General features: G+C 42.2%; 1 protein-coding gene across 1 annotated transcript in view; it reads right to left on the reverse strand.

The window, feature by feature from the left end:
* Positions 1-21,144, reverse strand: part of FMN1 (formin 1) — a 242,427-nt gene that overhangs the window by 43,846 nt on the left and 177,437 nt on the right. Inside the window, exon 14 of the mRNA XM_015424121.1 lies at positions 1,436-1,528. Within this exon, the coding sequence (XP_015279607.1) occupies positions 1,436-1,528 (93 nt within the window). The remainder of the gene's footprint in view (positions 1-1,435; positions 1,529-21,144) is intronic.

The following is a 21,144-nucleotide window of genomic DNA, read 5'->3' on the forward strand; positions in this document are numbered from 1 at the left end:
TACCTCCATATAAGGAAACAAGATACTAGTATGTGGGCTAACTAATTTATTAATGACTGCTGATCTAAAACATTTCTGAATTAGTGTGAGTTGCCACTGACAAACAGCCTACTACATCTACCAGACTTTTTGGAAAACCTACTCTGGCTCTAAACATAGCCAGTGTTACTGCTAGTTTCACTTATCCTCACATGCACATAAAACATTCCCAAGAGGTGTTAACCTTTATCCCTCACATGCCACTCCAGCAAGTATAGGGTTGCCAACACCCCCCCCGGTTTGGCAGACCCCCCCACTTTTTGGGGGCTTCTACCCGCTGCCAGGCAGCTGGCCGCCACGGAAAGCCCTGCCCCCAAGCCCCAACACCCGCAGCCACCCCTCTCCCTTCTCTCTTGAGAGAGAGGAGGGAGAAAGGTGGCTACGGGCCACGTGCCCGATATCCATGGAGATCGGGCGTGCGGGGGGGAATGCCAGCTCAGTGCACTTAAAGGGGCCCCTTTAAGTGCAGGGAGCTGGCATTTCCTGCATGCCCAATCTCCACGCGCGCGCGGAGGGGAACGCCACCCCGTGCACTTAAAGGGGCGCCTTTAAGTGCAGGGAGCCAGCGCTACTGGAAGATCGGGCGGGTGGACATCCCCAATGTGATGTCTTCATGTCAGGGATGCCCCGCTCCCTCCAGGAACGCCCCCCAAAGTCCCCTGCTGGGGGTGAAGATGGGACTTGGCAACCCTAAGTAAGTAAGGGCTCAGTTGTTGCTGCTCAACCACCAAGGGCATTCCCCCCCAGTCCACCCAGCTGCTCAAGCCAATGATGGGTTAGCTCATGAGCAGCCCTCTTGGGAACTGATGCCTGTTATTTTGGTCAGCTTCTACCTGACCCCTGATTGGCCTTGGTCCATCAGGAGGCCTCCTTGAATGATGTATAACTGCTTGCTTCGCGTGCTCTTATTTAGTTCTAACACAAAATGGTTAAGATATCTGCATACTATCGTCTCAATAAACTTTACTTCTTTGAATGAAAGCTATTGGGAACTGATTACTGCCGGAGTCTGACAGCTATAAGAAAATATATTGGTGGCGCTAAAAAAAAAAATGAATATGTGGATCACAAGCTCTGCAATATGTCCTCCAAATCTTCAAAGAGTCATAATTATCACTTTATATGTGACACCACTTTATATGTTGCTGTAATTCATGTCCCCCCCCTCCCTATTTTTGGTAATGGGAGCTGGGAGACTATTCGCAAACATAATGCAGAGGCAAAGCCTACAGTGGGGAAAAAATCAGCAAAATTTCCCCCTTTATCTATTAGCAGAAGTGCCCTTCTGACATCAGAAAATAGCAGTCAAATACAATCTAATTCCAGTACTATGATCTGAACTTGCAATATTTAGGGAAAAAATGCACAGGTCACAGTTGCTTTGTAAATCACATACCTTTGAGGGAAAAATCTTCCAATTTATCCTTAAAGGGCTGGAGATGTTCTTCTGGTGAGTCTCTGAAAACCACTTTCATCTGCTTTTCACAAACTGTAAAGACAAGTTCAATATTGGATTTTAAAAATATATGTATGTATATTTATATAGACTGAAATAACACCTGGACATTCACAAATAATGGCTACTTCATACTGTAGCAAAGAAGAGCATGAATACAAAAACTAGTTCCCATCAACAGTAGAAATATTATATATTTTTCAGTTCTTTGAAAAAATACTCATTTAAATACATTTCCTGTAGAACAAGATTGATTTTCTGACCACATCAACAGCCCTCTTAATTTACTTATCATTTAAAATATACTTTCCTCGATAGAGTATATTTCAGATTACATTAACTTCACAAGTAGTCTGTTGCCATACCCTGTAGCAGGGTTCTTTACACATTACCCACCCACAAATCAGTCTCATCATCAACTAGGGTTGATAACTCCAGGTTGAAAATTCCTGCAGATCTGGGGGTGGTGCCTGGGGAGGGCACAATTTGGACAGGGGAGGAGGCTCAGCAAGAATGTGATGCCGTGGAGACCATCCTCTGAAGTGGCCATTTCCTCCAGGGCAGCTGATCTCTATAGCTTAGATATCAGCTGTAATTCTTGGAGAGCAGCCCTATCATCAACACCAGGTACACAACTTTACACTATAACACCATAAGATTTAACAATGCATCTCAATCTAGAGATATCTATATGGTTCAAGGAACAGTTTAGTAAAGCAATTGAGATGGCTCAAGTAATCCCAAGAAGGCATTTGAAGCTATAAGAATATTGCTTTTGTAATTACTGAGACCTGACTATGATCTGAATTTAGGGGGGAAATGCACAGGTCACATCAAGTACTGCATAATTTTGCGCAGCAGTCTGCAAAACCCAACATAATATTTTAGTCCATCCTCTGAAGTGGCCATTTCCTCCAAGGCAGATGATCTCTATAGCTTGGATATCAGCTGTAATTCTTGGAGAGTAGCCCTATCATCAACACCAGGTACACAACTTTACACTATAACACCATAAGATTTAACAATGCATCTCAATCTAGAGATATCTATATGGTTCAAGGAACAGTTTAGTAAAGCAATTGAGATGGCTTAAGTAATCCCACGAAGGCATTTGAAGCTATAAGGATATTGCTTTTGTAATTACTGAGACCTGACTATGATCTGAATTTAGGGGGGAAATGCACAGGTCACATCAAGTACTGCATAATTTTGGACAATATTGTTACAACTATTGTATTTACTCACTCAAAATTATCACATTTGTATATAATTTATTTTAATTTTTAATGTATATTGGTATCATTTTTAACTGAAAGTCATGGATGCGTAATATCTTGTTTTGTGTTATGCTGGTTTATGACTGTAATAAAGAATACTACGACTACTATTTAGAAAATTGACCAGGGGGACTTAATGCTGCACAAACCTGTGGCAGACCGGGCCTGCATCAGCTGACAGGCCCCACTCTGCCTACCCCTCCTTTGCCTGACCCAGCTCCTGAAGGGGCTGGGTCACTCAACTGCCTCAGGGTACTGTTGCCACCACTGTCCCTGTCTCGGGCTCTGCTTAGGCAGGACAATCTCCTAACCTCCCTCTGGCATCCCTAGGAACCTGCCTCAGGGCTTCCCAGGGATCTTTGGGGCTCCCCTGGAGAGTTGGCAACTGGCCATTTTACCATTCTCCTCCCTGAACCACTCCTAGCATTTCCAAGTGGCTGGGGGAACTATGTGGTACAGAGGGACTTCTCTCCTTCAACAATCAAAGGATTTATCAAAGGATTTATTTAAAACTCAGAACTATATACAGGCACATCAGAAGTGAATGCCTCACAACTATATACAGGCACATCAGAAGTGAATGGAAGAAATAAAATAATGTTGACAAAACGCTTCATCTCTCTCCCTCCTCTAAACTCATGCTCTATCTAGGTGGTAGCAGGTACAGGTTAGTCTGGAGTAAACTGGGCAAACATATCCCCCCAAATGGCCACCATCTCTGGCCCAGGAGCAGGGTCTCTTGCAAAATCCAACCAACCAACTGACTGGCTTCCTGCCCAAAAACTCAATAATATATACCACAGTTCCCGCCAGGAACTGGCTCTCCCTCCTGCAGCATTCTGGGGCAGATCTCCTCATAACATTGATGGATTTCCTGTCCTTTCTAGGGAGTTGTCCTCAGATTACTGGTTGGAATGGGGAGGAGATTAGGCCAAGGTCTACCTAAAGTTTAATAGTGTTCTCCTGTCCAGCCCATGGAAAGATGGCATTTCTCCACAAAACCCATTTAGGAGCAGAGTGCCTACTTTTCTAGATGATGTGTAAATAGATGAGTAAGCAAAGTGCCCTTTTAGCATTCTAAAAAATATTAGAAATAAATCCTATTGGATTTACTTGACTATTACTCCTACAGTGGTTTTAGGATTGCAGGCTAGGCAGACTGGTCATTATAAAAGCAAAAAAGAAATCAATCTAGGCATAGTTAGTATATTAGATCTATGTTGAATATTTCAACAAAAGGAAGTAGTGGGGAATGGGGGTGTGAAGAATAAGAATCTTCATAGGCCATAGTGATACAAGGTGCTTTTTCATGATGCACTGAACCATTTGTACTAGTGAGAATGTCTGCACACCATACTTTAAAACTTCACGTGGTGCTACGAGCTGTAAATAAAGGAACCCTAAGAACCAAGTAGTTTCTAGTGTGTCAGTGATAATCCAGTTAATATTTATTTTAATTAGCTCTAATGCATCTGAAAAGTGCCTAGATAAATGGCTGATAGGCACTTATCACACATACATAGAGGTGTACGTAGTAATGTGAGAAGGACCCTAAGGAGAATGATGATAAGTACTTGGATAAGAGCTCTCCGTTTGTGTAACTTAATATATTTCACAGTTGTGGATATAATTTTCAATGAATAGCTCCCCATAGTCATTACTACCTATAATTGCCTCAGGGAATACAACAGCTACAATTTATGTAGTTGTTTTTTGAAAATGGGGGAGTTATCTACAGTTTTGTGAACCAGGAAATGTAGTAACACATACACAAGGGATGTTCAGTCCAGTTTTTCCTAATAGATTTTTAAAAAATCACTATATTATGCAATTTATAGTAGCTGTGCAAATGGAGAAACTGATATATTTATGTAGTAAGAATGTGAAATGGAGCTATTATTTAAGTTAGGGTTTCATGAGCCTCACCAACATTTTTACCATGCCAGCCGCAAGTTCCAGCTTATATGCAGTGTTCCAAGCACATGTGTTATAGATAAGCTAAAACTACTAAAGTGGTGTTCTGTGCTGCGTCTGTAAAGTATGAGAAATCTTGAACCAAGGATTAGTAGTAGCTTGCAGGCAGGGGAACCCGCTAACCTGATCTCAGCATGTATTGTTGTGCTTGAGCGTCATCAACTGCAGACAACTGAAGGCTGGTATTGCTGTTTCTAACCCACTAGCAGGGATCAGGTGACACAAAAAGTCAATGCCTTAGACAAAGTGGGCTCTTATATTGGAATAAAAACGTGTTAGTCTTAAATTGCCACAAGACTGCTGTTTGTCTTACAATTGGGGAGGGGGTTGTGGCTGCTGGAAATGGCAACCTTTGAAACTCAAGTTCCAGCTATGCCTGATGTCTTGGGCCCTCCTTTGAACTGGAATCTAGAGACCTCAGAGAAGCAGTTTGGGGGGTAGAAAAGAGGGACAAACACATTTATGGCATATCTTTGCAAGTTTATAGGACAGTTGAGAAGAATTCCAGTCAGAGCATACAATACGTGTGTACCAACAAGGAACTTTTTACAAAAACTATTCAACCACATAAGTTTAAAAACAGTTCTTCTGAAAATTAACAACAACAATAAAAACAAAATGCAGAATGTATAAAGCAGATCTTACCATTTGGCATTGCAGAAAAAATGTTAAGTGTAAATTTTGTTCCCTTGCAAATAGTGTATCATTAATTTAAAAATAAACTTTGAACAACAGTGCAAATGGCAAAAGCTGATGTTTGTCTCTAGAGATTTCATAGAGCTATGTTGTAAGCCATCTGTGCTTACAACTGTGAAACTGAGAGAGAGAAGAGCTATTGCATGGAGGATTACAGACAAATATTTGAAGAGAACAAGACTCTCACCTTTGTCTCATCACAAAACCTCAAAACAGAATAAACTAATTTTGTAAGTCATAAATCACATGTTTTATAAATAAATTAAAGAAATAAAATTAGTTTGTATTTCTTCTTCTTCAAGTACAACAAACATTGTTGATATGAGTTTTAAAGGCACAGTCATATGCATATTAGTTAAAAGTACCTCTGACTTCAGTTAAGATTCCTATATTGTATTACTTTTCTATAGTATTCCAAGGATTCTGCCAGAAAGTCTCAGTAGAATGTGCTGCAAATGTGTATTTGGAACATTTTTTTTCTGGAGCAGCAAATGGCAAGAAGATCTACTTCATACATTTTGTATTTTGTTTTTTATTAGTACTATGACATTTAGAAGAACTACTTTTAAGCTTACATGTATGGTTGGATGTCTCCTGTTAAAAGTCTGTTAAATGTTTCTAAATTTACCTGTTGATAAGCCAAAGTAAAGGAACAAAAATATTTGTATTTACATTTAATATCTGTACTCTGATGTTATTGGCAGTTGCAGAGCAGCAGCATAGACATAATCGGTTTATCTCCTGTCCTAATTCAAGGTGCTGGTGCTGACTTTTAAAGCTGTCTGTGGTTTGGGACCAGCATACCTTAAGGACTGCCTACTCAGATATGAACCTACCCAGCTGCTACGATCGTCTTATAAGGCCCTGCTTTGAGTGGCTGTGCCTTCTGAGGTTAGATGAGTGGCAACCTGAGAGATGGCTTACTTGGCTGCAGCACCAAAATTATGGGACTCCCACTCCAGGGACATTCTTTTGTCCTTTTCTATCACTGTCTTCTGCCAGCAGGTAAAGACTTTGTTTCATCTGGTACTCCCTCAGAGACCTCTCCTTCCTGCCCTATATTTTAATTGTTGTTTTTACAACAAATTATAAAAGCAAAACGTTTTATATATAAACTTTTGTCTTTATGATTTCTTGTAATGTTATGTTTGTTTGCTGCTGGCTTGATGGCTCTGATGGGGCAGAAAGGTGGGATATACATTTTGTAAATTAAAAATAATACATATGATCAGGCGCCAGGCTCCTCTTGGACAAAGAGGAACCCTGTTCTTGACTTCACAGCAGAAAAGTTGCTTTGCTCCCTGCAATGGGACAGCAGCATCCCTGCAGCTGTGCTAGTACTGAGGGAAAGCTTCTGTTCTAGGAGGCCTTGGAGAGGCCAAGGAGGGACCAAAAAGGGAAACAAGCCTCTCCATAACCTCTATTGATATATTCAAGGAATCTTACAATGTAAGGTTTTTCACTAAGTGCTTGCATCAATGTGCCCCAGTGAATCTCTCCAGAAACACACCTGAGGGCTTTTAAAAAGCAGAGGGAGCGGGGGGGGGGGCTGAGAGGAATGGCATGCCAAGGGTGTTGCTTTAGAAGCTGAGGCACAAGCAGCTAAAGGAGGACAAGAATAAACTGTAATTCAGTGGGCGAAAGAAGCACACTTGTTCAATATAAAAGTGCATGTTCTTCCTTATCCTACTCAGTTGAGAAGAGGAATGACTGTTTGGTTTAAACTGGAGTTCTAAAGGAGCCTGGATTCTGAAAAAATAAATCTAAAGACAGTTCTGAAATGATTTCCTCTGTGGACTCTTAGAGAGGTCTGGAAGAAACCATTATTCGCACTAATGAGTCTTCATGCTCCTTCCAGTTTTCTCCCTTGATATGGAAATGTACTGTGCTAAACAATGATTCCTCATCCTGTGGCCACCATAGAATAAGGGCTGATGTAAGGATAAGAATCCTTTATTGAAAATAAAACTGCCATATTGGTAGACACCTGTATGGTATGGCTGGCCACAGCTGTAATACTGCACACAATATTCTGATTGTCCCAGAACAAAAAGTGCAGAAAAGGGTTGGAATAACTTCCTTATAAGGATGGGCTAAAAAGTTTTGGGCTTTTCAATTTAGAAAAAAAGAGGGTCATGAAAAAGAATTATAAAACTACACATAGTGTGTCAAAAATGGATCAAGATAATTTCTTCTTCTCCCAAAGCACTAAAACTTGAAGGAATTGAATTAAATTGATGGGCAGTAGAATAAAGAACAGCTCAACAGTACTTCTTCAGACAGTAGCAGTTTACTTGAGGAACTGCTACAGAATGTGGTGATGCTTGCTAGTTTAGCTGATTTCAAAAGGGGGATAAGATAAACTCATAGAGGATAGGTCGATCAACGTATAATTACTATGATGGCTAAATGGCACATCCATGTTTGGAGGCAATATACCTCTGGATGTCATTTGCTGGGGGGCAGCAGCAAGGGAGGATGCATGTCCCTGTTGTGTATCTTACAATGCATCTCGTCAACCAGTGTGGAAAACAGGATGCTGGACTAGATGGCCCTACTGGTCCAACAGAGCTTCTTTTTAGATTCTTAATCCAGCTTGGAGATGCAGCCCATTTACTCTGGAGAGGTATGAATGACTTTAATAGGGCATTGCTGGAGCAAACAACATACATAGACTGCAGCCAAAGAATGCTAGCAATCTGAAGCCAGACTCAGTGATATAAATGGCAGACTAAAAATCACTGTTTGTTTTAAGAGGCTGGTTGCTACACAAGTGTGGATCTCTGGTTCACTTACAATAACAATATTAATATCCTGAACATTGTTTTGTGCGTGCAATAAATAAGTTAGGACTGTCTGTCAATTATTGTGTCTCTTTAGGCATCACTCAGTACTGCATGGCCTAATAAAAACCACCAGCTGGGCACAAAAAATTGCTGAAAACCCTAATGCCACAACATAACTGAAATCAAGTGCCCTATTTAGCAGGCTGTGATACTTAAACTTTGCATTAGAAGATTCTTCAAGATAAGGCGACATCTCAGTCATTCAGCCCTTTCCCAACCAGGACAGTTTGCCAAGGAACAGGGTTTCCTTGTACATCACCAGTGGCTTCAGGTGCCTCAGGAAAAAATGAACATGGATTTGCAGCCATTTTGATGAGGTAGAATTCTCAGACCATGCACCCCATAGACCATGGGTAGATTCACTTTCAAATGAAATGCTGTTAGGCATCTTGGATTTGGCCACTCTTTGGCTCTTGAAAGCATTTTGCATACTATTGGCATTAACAAACATCTAACAGTACTGATATTTATACCTCAACATATTATACCTCAACAACATTTATATCTCAACAAAATAGTCAATTCCAAAGTGAGTATTAAATGGAGTAACTCACTTCAGTTATATGTCAATTACAAATATTGCAAATTACAAATATTGCAAAAACATTTTGTGCATGAAACCCAACAAGAAAATTATTTAAGATTTCTCAGCTCATGTGCTGTTGCATATTATGGTTCCCATGTCAAAACTTAGAAATAATTAGTAAAACATGAAAATATAACTACAGCTACTGATTATTGTGTTTCCACTGTAGATTTAATGCAGTATTTGATTTTCCTTTTTTAAAAGAAGTCATCCAAACAAACTAAACTATTTACAAAGTTGAGTGTTTCTCCCCTAATGCCTGTTGGGCAATAGTCTTTTAAAACTCCACAGGCACTTGTAAATCTGTCTGAAGCATCATTATATATAAACAAACCTTCACATAAGGAGGACTGCAACGTCAATCAGGTAGGAGTTGGTATTTTTAAACTTCATTTTTAAAGTAAATGCAAATCCAGAAATAGTTCAGTGTTGATAAGAATAAATTGCTGAACAAATACAAGAGCCTTCCAGTAGCACTTATGGGAATCATCCTGACAGTGAATCCAAGCATTTAACAGCATGGACCCCTGTAAAGCTGTCACTGATACTACCCTTCATGAGTTATACACTCCAGTGAAAGTTTCTAACAACTACTCCTCTCTGTGATTCCCCAAATGTTTGCTCAAAGTAATGCCATCGTAGACTTGTTAAAGATGTACTAATCTGATAGCCCATTTGAAATCATATGCCTAGTAAGAAGAGTCAATTATCTGGATACAAGAAAACTAATTTATAATTAAATAAGAACACTACTTTTAACTATATTTGTTAATTTAGGCATGGATCATATACTTTCTTTCTGCTTACACTCTTCTTTGTTTATTGCGATGCTCACCAGTGGAGAGTGTACTCATCTGGTACTAGGCACTTCCTCTCACACAAAACTACTGCCTTCTGAGGAACCAAAAAGCCCCTGATATGAGAGACCTGTGCTCCACAGTGATGGGCTTGCCTGTGCAACAAATTACAAGGTGGACAAGTGGAAAGATGCTACAGGATCCAAGCTAAAATTTTAGCTTAGTCTGGCAAAATCAGAGTACAATGAAAAGAATCACTATTTTGAAGGAACAGCGCTAGCATGAATCCCATTAAGGGTACAATCCCATGCACACTTACCTGGGAGTAAATCCCACCGAAAGGTATGGGACTTCCACTTCTAAGAAGACATGTATAGGATTGAGCTGTAATTCATATTATTAAACTGGTTACATTCCTGTGGAATTGTATATATGTTTTTTAAATAGATCAGCGAAGTATTGATTGCTGTTTCTTTGCTACAGATGACACAAATTTTAAATTGAAATTCAGAATAAGACATATTGAGGCACGGAACTGAGTTGCAATGTTTATTCCTTTATCCGCAATTAATTCCTAGGTGTTTTTTTGTATCCAGCACCATGCATGACTAGATCAGCATAACTATTTCTAAGATCCTTGGCAGGTGGAAATGCTGGGTTGAATCTTAGTTCCATAAACTCAGTGAGTTTGCAGACATGGATCTTTTCCACCTTCCACTTTTCTCAGCAGCTCCCCACCTACTGACAATCTGCTGACTCACTGGACCTCTTGGCTCTTCCAAAGGTAACTGGTCTATTTAAACTGGCCCATGTGCTGAGAGGCATGAAGGGGAGGGTGCTACTTGTCTTTTTACTACCTGGCCCTTTAAGGTGGCACAATCTGCTGGTTCAGTATTGTTCTTAGTTCTTTCACAGGTACCTGGCGCTCAGGGTAAGGCATGAGCCTCTGCCAAGAGCTGAAGAGTGAGACCCGAAGGGTTCTTAGCCTGTGGACTTGATGAATGTCAAACTCTGAATGTGATGAGCTGCAGTAGACAGGGAGGGTGGGGGGTATGCCTTTCTATTATCTGTTTTATACCAGGTGAGACCTGATTGACTCTGATTATGTCCTGCTTTAATAGCTTGCTTTTAAATGCCAGATCAGTTCCAGGTAAAGTGGCAGCCATCCACAATTTAAGTCTGGATTAGAGGGCTGATCTGGTTGGGGGAGGTGGGAGGTGTAAACCTTTCCCAACTATGCCCCCCCCCCAGGGTACTCAGTGTTGCATCAGCACAGGCCTGATGGGCAGGGAGGTGGTGTCACTGTAGCCTATTGGGATTCTATCCCCCTGGACTGATGCCCTGTCCAGGACACAGCTGCATTTGAGAGTGTGGATTTAGTGGTGGGAATGCAAGACAGGACTGGGATTCTGTTTGTGTACCACCCACCACGCTGCTCAACTGTCTTCCAGTCTGAGCTCGTGGAGGTGGTCTCGGATGCACTGTTGAGGACTCCTAAGCTGGTTGTCTTGGGGGACTTCAACATCCATGCCAAGGCTACCTTGTCAGGAGCTACCTGCTACCTGCTCAGGATTTCATGGTCTTCATGACAACAAAGGGCCTGTCTCAGGTAATTAAAGGCCCACACACTGTGCAAGTCACACTCTTGATCTAGTGTTCTGTTCTGGGTGGGAAGAAGGTGATCTCGAGGTGGCGCATGAAGACAATCCCCTTGTCAAGGGCAGATCACTACTTACTTACTTTATTTTATTTGAGATTTATATCTCGCCCTTCCAAGCGGCTCAGGGCGGCTAACAAGCGGCTAATGCCGGATTAAATAGATAAAATACAATAAAACAATATTACACATCCACAATAAAATTCATAACAGTATTTAAGGTGCTCTATTATCCTGTATATAAATCCCCAAGATGGACAGTAATCCCAAATCGACGGCCAGCTTTATTAAATAGTGAGGGCTCCAGCAGTGATGTTCTCCCCACTTCCGCCAGGCGACACATACCTCCCCCATAATAGGGGTAGATGATGGAACAGTACCACGGTGGTGGAATAGTGGCGGCGGCGGCTCCTACTCAAAACCCTGGTGGAAGAGCTCTGTCTTGCAGGCCCTGCGGAACTGTATAAGGTCCCGCAGGGCCCGGATCTCCTCCGGAAGCTCATTCCACCAGGTAGAAGCCACCACCGAAAACGCCATGGCCCTAGTTTGGGCAAACTTAATGTCTCGGGGGCCTGGAACTTCCAGGAGGTGGAGACTCCATGATCGTAGTGCTCTTGAGGGAACATATGGGAAGAGGCGGTCCCTTAGGTAAGCCAGACCCTGGCTATTCAGGGCTTTAAAGGTAAGAACCAGCACTTTGAAGCGAATCCAGTATGCTATTGGCAGCCAGTGCAGCGCTTGCAGCACCGGCCGGATGTGGTCTCGCCTAGAGAGGCCCATCAACAGCCTAGCTGCAGCATTCTGCACTAGCTGCAGCTTCCGGATTTACGACAAAGGCAGCCCCAAGTAGAGAGGGTTACAGTAGTCTAGCCTTGACGTGACCGTCGCATGGATCACAGTGGCCAGGTCCTCATGGTCAAGGTAGGGGACTAATTGCCGAGCCAGCCGCAGATGGTAAAAGGCCGACTTGGCAGTGGCTGCCACCTGGGCCTCCATCATTAACGAGGAGTCCAGGAGCACACCCAAACTCTTCACACCTAAACTACTGGAGTTTAAAATTACAAGGGGTGGAGGATCAATCAAGATGATCTGCCCTCATGGCTTGATACAACAGGTTTTCAGATGGCATTTCCTGTAGATGCCCTGATTGACCTCTGGAATGGGGAAATGACCCAGGCAATTGACACAATTGCACCTAGGCACCCTGTCTTGGCAGCCCCATGGTTTACTGAGGGACTTTAGATGATGAAAAGATGGGGAAATGGCTAAAGAGATGGTGGAGAAATATTTGGAACAAATCTGACAAGGCACAGGCTAGAAATCATTTGAAAAACTACTCTGTGGCAGTGACTGTGATGGTGGCAAAGAAGCAGTATTTTTTTGCCACCATTGCATCCACACAATATAGGCCTGCAGAACTCTTATGGGTGGTCAGGGGCCAAATGAGTTCTGGCTGACAGGAGAAGATGGACTGCTCTGCAGCCTGCTGTGATCATTTTGCAAAGCACTTTGCAGATAAAATCTCTCACATCCATTCCTGCCTAATAGCAACGGGGTCTTAGGGTGTCCAGCAGAGAGCAAGTATGGTGTAGTGGTTAGGAGAACCCAGTTTGATTCCCTGCTCCTCCACATGAAGCTGGCTGGGTGACCTTGGGCCAATGACAGTTCCCTCAGAACTCTCTCAGCTCCAACTACTTCACAAGGTGCCTGTTGCGGGGAGAGAAAGGGAATGTGATTGTAAGCCACTTTCGGACTCCCTAAGGTAGAGAAAAGTGGGATATTAAAACTTCTTCTTCTTCAATTGTGTGAGATACCTTTCAGCTTGTGTATTCTGAGGATGTGGACAGGATTCTTGGAAGTTTGAGACCTACTGACTGTTATGACCTTTGCTCCTCCTGACAGCTAAAATATGTTGGAGGTAGGGGGCTGCTGAACTGGGTCTGGGAGACAGTAAATGCCTCCCCGAGAAATGGGGTGGTTACTCCTGCCTTGAAGCCGGCAGTGGTGTATCCATTCCTAAAGAAACCTACCATTCTTGAGAAAAGTGATTGAGCAAGTGGTGGCTGGCCATTTCAGAGATTCCTGAATGAAGCACATCATCTAGATCAGGGGTGTCAAACATAGGCCCAGGGACCAGAACCAACCCACCCGGGGCTCTTATCCAGCTCACAAGCAACTGGTGCGATGGAAGGAACAGGAGGTTGCACAGAGTATCCTCTGTTGGGGCCTGCTGGCAGCCAGCACCACTGCCATATTTGTGCCCCCCCTGCGGCAGTTGTGCTTTGGCCCATGAAGGACATTCTTTGGCTGTTTCTTCCACACATTGGGGCCTAGTCCTGCCACCAAGCATGCAACTTAGCGGCTGAGCTTCCATCCCCTATGGAATACCCAGCGGCCTTCAGCCATAGGTGGCTACTGCCTTGGGGGGGGGGTTGTGCCAGCAGTCTTCAGTTATACTGGTCACTAGGTGGCCTGCGGCCTCTGCCACATGAGCAGCCTTGTGCATGTGGTGCTTGCTCCCCCATCAGATGATCTGGCGGTCCTTTGGCCTGGGGCAGCTGTCACCACATGGGGGTGGCAAAGCTTGCCGATGATCTCTTGCTTAAACCTCCAGCATAGGGTCCCGCCATGGATCACCTGCTGGCCTTGGCCGGAGGTGGCCGCTGCCGCATGGGTGTGTCCAGCTTATCGGGCTAGGCTTCTCTTGGCCTGGGTCCTGCCATGCAAGTCACTTTGCGCCTAGGCTACCACCACTTTGCTTCTGCTGGTGGGGAGGTTAGTTCAACTTGTCTCCCCAGTCTCCTTCCATAGTGGCTCGGGGGCAGGGGGGAGCTCACAATACTCAGATCACAGCATTGGCAGCAAGAGCAGACTGCAGAAGAGATTTGCCCCCCTCCAGGCAGCACAGGAGCTATGCCCAGTGCTGCACTGCCGGCTCTCCAATTCACCCATGTGGTGAATAATGCTCAGAAGCAGAGGTCATTTCGGGGGGAACGCGGGGGATCGCGGTTCCCTCGGGTGAGGTGTGGGGGCGGGGCACACGATGAAGCCCCGCCCCCTGCTTCCAGCCGCCCCGCTTCCAGCCCTCATTCAGCCAGGAGGAGGCAGGAGAAGAGGGAGGGTAAGTTGCTTCCTCCCCGCCTCTCCACACCCCTGCCTGCCTGGGGCCAGGGAGGGTCTTGGCGGGGCTTCCTCGCACTCCCGCCGGCCTTGCAGGTACACCGCCGGGCCCCTGATGTCAGGGGGTGTGGCATATGCAAATGAGTTATGCTAATGAGTTCCCCTAGCTCTTTTTCTACGAAATGACCCCTGCTCAGAAGGCATTATTTTCTTAAATCTATGTGCATTGTTTCTGTTATGTTGGGAAGTTTTAATCCCCCAATGTATTTTTTCTTTAGATTTCATTTTTTTTCCTGCCAACCCATGTCTTCCTTCAGTTGCATAAAGAAATCCCTCTTCTTGATGCCAGCTCTGTTTTGTGGATCTCTTGATCCACACTCTGTGGCCCAGTTCAGAATTAGATATATGACAAGGAATACTAATTTTCCATAGCATTGGTTATACCATACATATTTTATACTTGCAAGTTAGCTCAGGCATCTGGCAAATAAAAGTAAAGTTAAGAAAACAAAAATAAGGTGTTTTGTTCAAAAAGGACAGTCCAGCATGTCACCACTGTTAAGTTTCCAAACTACCTTAACTCCATTATACTCCATTATATTAACATTTTTAAAAAAGATTAATGAAGTTAACAAAGTTAAATATTTTCACACCATGGTAACACATCTAAGACTCTGGACAGTGTATTTGCTTTAAAACTATTGTTTAGATTTAGCAAGTGCTGTAGCCTACTAATACACAAAATGGTGGGAATGGAGAATTATGAAATGGAAATACCAGTAAAGATTACTCTGAGTAAGCAATCCATAATTGAACAGGACAACAGTGTTAACTGGAAAAATCCCTACTGGCCTTGGAATGTTGTACATTACGGAAAACGGTTTTCAACAGTTGGAACTCTATTCAATTTCTCTTTGATGCCTTTATCTCCACCCCCACTATAATTTATCTCTTGCAACATTATTATTGTTAATAGACAGACTTCCAGTTAGTCCATCTCCTTGTTCCAGATTGTGCCTACTCTGAGGGTAATGGAAAGAATGAAAGATTGATCAACTGTCAACCATTGGTCCTTCTGGCAAGCCCATTGCTTCACTGACTTAAGGTTGTTTTTTTTACTGCAGTTCTCCAGAAATGGCTAAATGCTAATAATGCACCATATAACACAGAGAGTGACTAGCCAGGTATTATATTTAATGATCAAGTAGAGCTATACACTCAACACTATATACTTCAGGACATTATCCTGTGCATTTTAGGACCCCTTTAATCTTTTCATATTAACTAGATAAATTTTTGCCAGGGCCACCAATATGAAAAAAGCCATAATATTTTATAAGGTATAAAATATTCTCTTTTAGGATGTTACAACACACGTTATATTTCCATTATACCTTCAGGTAGTCAGATTTCTATAACTGTACTCAAAATATGGTAACTCAGTCATCATTAACGTGATCACTTGAGATCATTAATGTGATCAAAAGTGAAGTGTGGTAATGAATCAATGGGATTCAAATATTTACCTATACCATGTACTTCAGTTCATTTCTATGGGTTATAATTACATCTATTTCTGCACTGTACCACATCTATCTATATAAAAGAAAGTCCCCTCACCATAAAATCAATGCCCAGGCCAAACCACTGGACCTAGAGACAGCAAATTCAGGGAGAGCGCTCCTACCATGGTGTAGGTGCTCACTAAGAAGGGATTTTTAGAAATTCAACCTCTAAGTGGGTCAAAAGGGGCAAAATGTGTTTCCATTGATTCCTATGCAGCTGCCAGGCTGCTGCCTTCTTGCACCCCCCACTCTCTGATTGGTCAGCTGTAGAGCTCAGTGTTCTGAGATAAAAAACCACACCAGTTACGGAGGACTACAGAGAGCTAATGACAGTTGAGGAAATCAGGAGTGGCCAACCTCCTGTGAGGTGAAGCAAAGCTGCTGGCCCAGTCTCTCAGATGGCTTCAAACATGCTTCCCCCTCCTATACTTGACAGGCAGTTGTCTGTCAGATGCAGCAGCAGTTGCAGGGTACTTAAAGCCACGAGCAGGCCCATAGCTAATGTGGGGCCCATGGGGCCTGGCCCCATCTCAGATCCAGGAGGCAGCATCAGAGGAAGGCCTTGGCCTCTATGCTCTGTTGCTGGCCCTCCAGAGGAACTGCTAGAACATTGTGTGAGACAGAGTGCTGGATTAGATGGACCATTGGTTGTAGCATCAGGTTAATAACTAGCTTTTAAAATGTATTGTGAAACTAATGTCTATTTGCATATGCTTTTAGTAGTACCTTGATTCTTTGCTGCTAAAATAGTTCATTTCCAGAAAAATGACAGTACTTTCCAGTTAATTTGATTGAAGTGTAGTGTATTCTGATCATTTTGCCACTAATGTTTATCAGATTAACACATTTAGTCCTTGACTATACAAGTTCTTCAGATTTTACAACCTATGTTAATTACTTTAAAATAATTTTATCTGAGATATTAGTAGGGGAGAGTTCCCCTCAAAATCTTTACATTTTGACTTGTTTTGGGTTGACACTATTCCTTTAAAGCCCTAAGTGAAAGAATCCAAGTAAAGTGCATGGAACACGATATGTCTATATCAAAAGGATAAAAATATCAGTGCCCCCGCCTGTGTTTGAACTCTTGGTTCCGTAGAGTCTAGGAATTTAAAACTGGAGACTTAGAGCAGAGAGTCATTTACTCTGGTATGAAGTGTTGATTTGGATTAACTTCTACCTTTTTTATTTTACTTAAAGGAAAAAGACTCTTAACATCATTTCAAATATGCCTTTAGGTCAGACCTGCATTGGCTGTCTTTTGTAGTAATTTCTGTATTTGCTTATCTGATGCGAAAAAACCACTAGATGAAATAACTGCATTTCCTTATTGGAAAATGAACACACCACCAATTTTTACCCTGGTAGTTTGCTTTCCTTGATCACACAAACCACTTCTGCTTCTTAAAAGAGCAACACAATAGTATTTATTTGAGTGTATACTCTGATGGTTAAATCCAGTATTTTGGAATAACCCCAAATGAACTCAGAAACAAATATGAAAAGCTGTTGGCTCAGGACGTTACTAAAATTACACTAAGCATTCTTTCTTATCTAGCTATATCTCTATAATGAAGGCAACTCCACTTAATATTGTCCACATGATTTATATAGGAAAATTGTCCTTGCCTGGATAGATGCACTTATGCATTTCTTAACATCATTTCTGCAAATCACATCTGTTTCAGCTTTAGTATTTCAGTTGTGTTTTGCCAGCAGCCACAGGTTTTTAATGGCTACAATAAACTACAGAGTCTCATCAGATCTTTTTTGTATGTACTAAAACAATATCCCCTTCAATTAAAACATTTCATGTAAAATCATATAAACAAAAACATGAAAAAGGGAAATTAAAATTAAAATCCAATTTAACTTTAAATTCCCATTCCTGAAAGTGACCAGAGGATAATCTTGACCTGTATTTTAGTACCTTCCCACTGGTGACAGACGGGTCAGTTTCAAAATATTTAGGCAATAGGTAAACTGCTCCTTGACCACCTTCAAGAGTGGGAATTTTACAGTGTCAACATTTTTTTCTCCTCTTAAGGTAGCCAGGAAGATAGCCGTCAGCTCCAGGGTGTATAAAAGCTGTGTCATCTGACAAAATGAGCCACATATCAGGGTGCTTTCTGCACTCCAGTTCATCCAAATGCACCTCCACAGATGACAGAAGGCTTAACTTGTAATGTTTCACAAGTGTGACACTGATGTCTATATGGCTACTATGTTGTTATTTCCACATATATGTTTTAAGGGTGAGCTCCTTAAAGTGTTCTTTAGCCAATGATTCTGGGGATTCTTTGATTTGTGAAATTTATTAATCTGTCCCTGGGCTACCCTGTGGATTTCACAGTACTTGTGGTTGAGACTGTCTCCAACGTCTGGGTATTGGTGGTGGATTCCCCTTTTTATCCAAAGTGTTATTCTGCTGGACAGAGGCAACCTACTGGTACCATGCTTGATATTTCTTTCCTTATTTAAAGGATGAAGAATAGCCCAAGGTTTGTGGAGCACTCCCACCTATACTCTCTAAAACCTTTCAGACAGAATTGGAGCCCACAAGGAACCAGGTGTTTTGGCTTTCCTTTCTTCATTTTTTGGCAGTTGGCAGTGCTGCCTCTGTTTCCATAACTACTGAAGGAGATGAAGGATAATGCACAAGTAAGGGGGAGCAATCCCTCTTATGCTGCCTATTGAGTCATAGGGCTTCTTTCTCTCCATCCTTCCTTATCCCCTTGACTTAAAGCCACAGATCCCTATTTAGAGAGGAAGCGCAAGACTAAACTAAACAAGTAAAAACTAAACTAAACAAGAAAGTCAGAATCTGGAGTTCAGAGGAGCTTTAGGGAAAAATTAGTCTTGATTCAACTCTAGATATATTATGCTATTTTTATTTTTAAAAGTATGTTTCCAAGTATTGTGTTCTATAATAGCTTTAATATATTAAAGAGTGAAGTGTTGTTGGGGAAAGCAAGAAAGGCACATGGAACACTATGTGCAAAGCAAAATAACTGGTGTTCATAGTGGTGTGTCTGCATTTTTTTCCAATATTCTGTGAGATCATCAGTCAAAGTAGAAAAACAAAGATCGTTATAAAAATATTACTCTGCATAAACAAATTTTAAAATATGATCTACAAATAAAATCAGTGTTCTTCCTCATTTTTCTGTCTTCATTTTGTAGCTATTACTGAAATCATATGAATGTCAAAGTCTTGAAGTGCTGCCAGCAAGAGTGAAATGTATGGCACCAGGACTACACATTGGAATAACAGAAGATCAAACACAGATCACATTTCAGCACAAATGAGCACGAGAGAGGGCAGGCCAAGGGTTTTACAGAGCCAAGAGATGAGGGGAGATAGAGCATTCATGTACGCCAAGGCTGAATAAACAACAACTGATACTTCCTTACCATTGTTGACCTTTGAAACTTTCTTTAAGGTGACTATGATCTAATTCAGCCATATCTAAGTGGAAGGATAAATTATTTTGTGATGACTTTTATTGTCCTACCTTGAGCAGAACCAACTCATTCTAGTTTGAATGTTAAAGAAAACTAGGTTATCTCTCATCCTTTAAACAGTAGTTTTAAGCATCGTTTTGTAATGTTCTGATGCTACTTTTTTTAGAGCAAAGCAGTCACAAGGCAACTTTCTCTACAATGTGTTTAAAATATCAATAAAATGTTTACATGGCCCTGATCCAGTCATAGAAGAAGAAGAGTTGGTTTTATACCCCACTCTTCACGACCCGAAGGAGTCTCAGAGCGGCTTACAATCTCCTTCCCCTCCTCTCCTCACAACAGACACCCTGTGAGGTAGGTGGGGCTGAGAGAGTTCTGAGAGAACTGTGACTGACCAAAAGTCACCTTGCTGGCTTCATGTGGAAGAGTGGGGAATCAAACCCAGTTCTCCAGATTAGAGTCTGCCACTCTTAACCACTGCACCAAGCTGTCTCTCATAGCAACCTTGACCAATTTCAGTGTGAGTCAATCATCTGTGTACACAGAAAACAGCATTTATATACAGTGGGGCATGTGCTGACAACATGTACAAAGCCTGACAGTGTATTTTAAGTGACATGCACCAGACTTCACTATGGTTGCTCCTCTGCATAGCCAGTGAATTCCCCTCCCAGTCAAGTCACATGCAGGAAACCCAGGCATATCACAGTCAGATGATCCTGTGGGCTCTGCTTGGGTCAAAGGAAAAAGCTTACCTCATGGCATGGAGGTGCAGACAAATCACTCAAGCGTCAACCTTAACCTTATCTTGCAGAGTCCCTGGCTACCAAAACAAAACTTCTCTTTTACTCACCTCCTCCCCTTTGGGCTAGTGGTTTGGTGTAGTGGTTAAGTGCGTGGACTCTAAACTGGGAGAATTGGGTTTGATTCCCCATTCCTCCACTTGCACCTGCTGGATGACCTTGGGCAAGCCATAGTTCTGGCACAGCTGTTCTTGAAAAAGAGCAGTTTCTGTCAGTGCTCTCTCAGCCCCACCTACCTCACAGGGTGTCTGTTGTGGGGAGGGGAAGGGGAAGGGAAAGGAGTTTGTAAGCCGCTCTGAGACTGCTTTGGGTAGTGAAGGGTAAATCCAATCTCCTCCTCCTTTGTGCCCATTTCCATTTCCTCCAACTACCCTCATTCATCTCCCCGTATTACTCCCTATATGACTTCTGTGTCTTCCATATCCATTCCCATTTCTTCTCCCTTTCCATTTTTTATTAGAACAAGGCATGTAGGAAATTGAATGTCCTGCAGTGGCAATGGCTTGGATTTATGGCTTGTTTTAATGCTGATAATTTTATGAGTTTCTAATGATTTTATTGTATATGTTCTTAACTTTGTCAACTGAGCAGATCTCAGTAGAATCAGTGTATAATTTTTTTCATAAAAATAAAATAATCTGCCGAAGAGAAGGTGAGATCAATAAAATGGGCCCCCAAGGAAGGTCATGATCCTTAAATCGGATAAGAATAATAAATTGTACCTTCTTGGGACTCTGAACTGAATCTGGTAAAAGTTGCCAGATAGGAGCACAGCTTCAGGATGGGACCTAATGGCACCTATGTTGGTTCATTTCGCGTGCAAGCTGCAGCTGTATCTTTTCCAGTCTAGATCATTGGCTGCT

This window comes from Gekko japonicus, unplaced genomic scaffold, assembly GCF_001447785.1.
Source record: "Gekko japonicus isolate JY-2015 unplaced genomic scaffold, Gekko_japonicus_V1.1 scaffold1081, whole genome shotgun sequence".
Classification (NCBI taxonomy): domain Eukaryota; kingdom Metazoa; phylum Chordata; class Lepidosauria; order Squamata; family Gekkonidae; genus Gekko; species Gekko japonicus.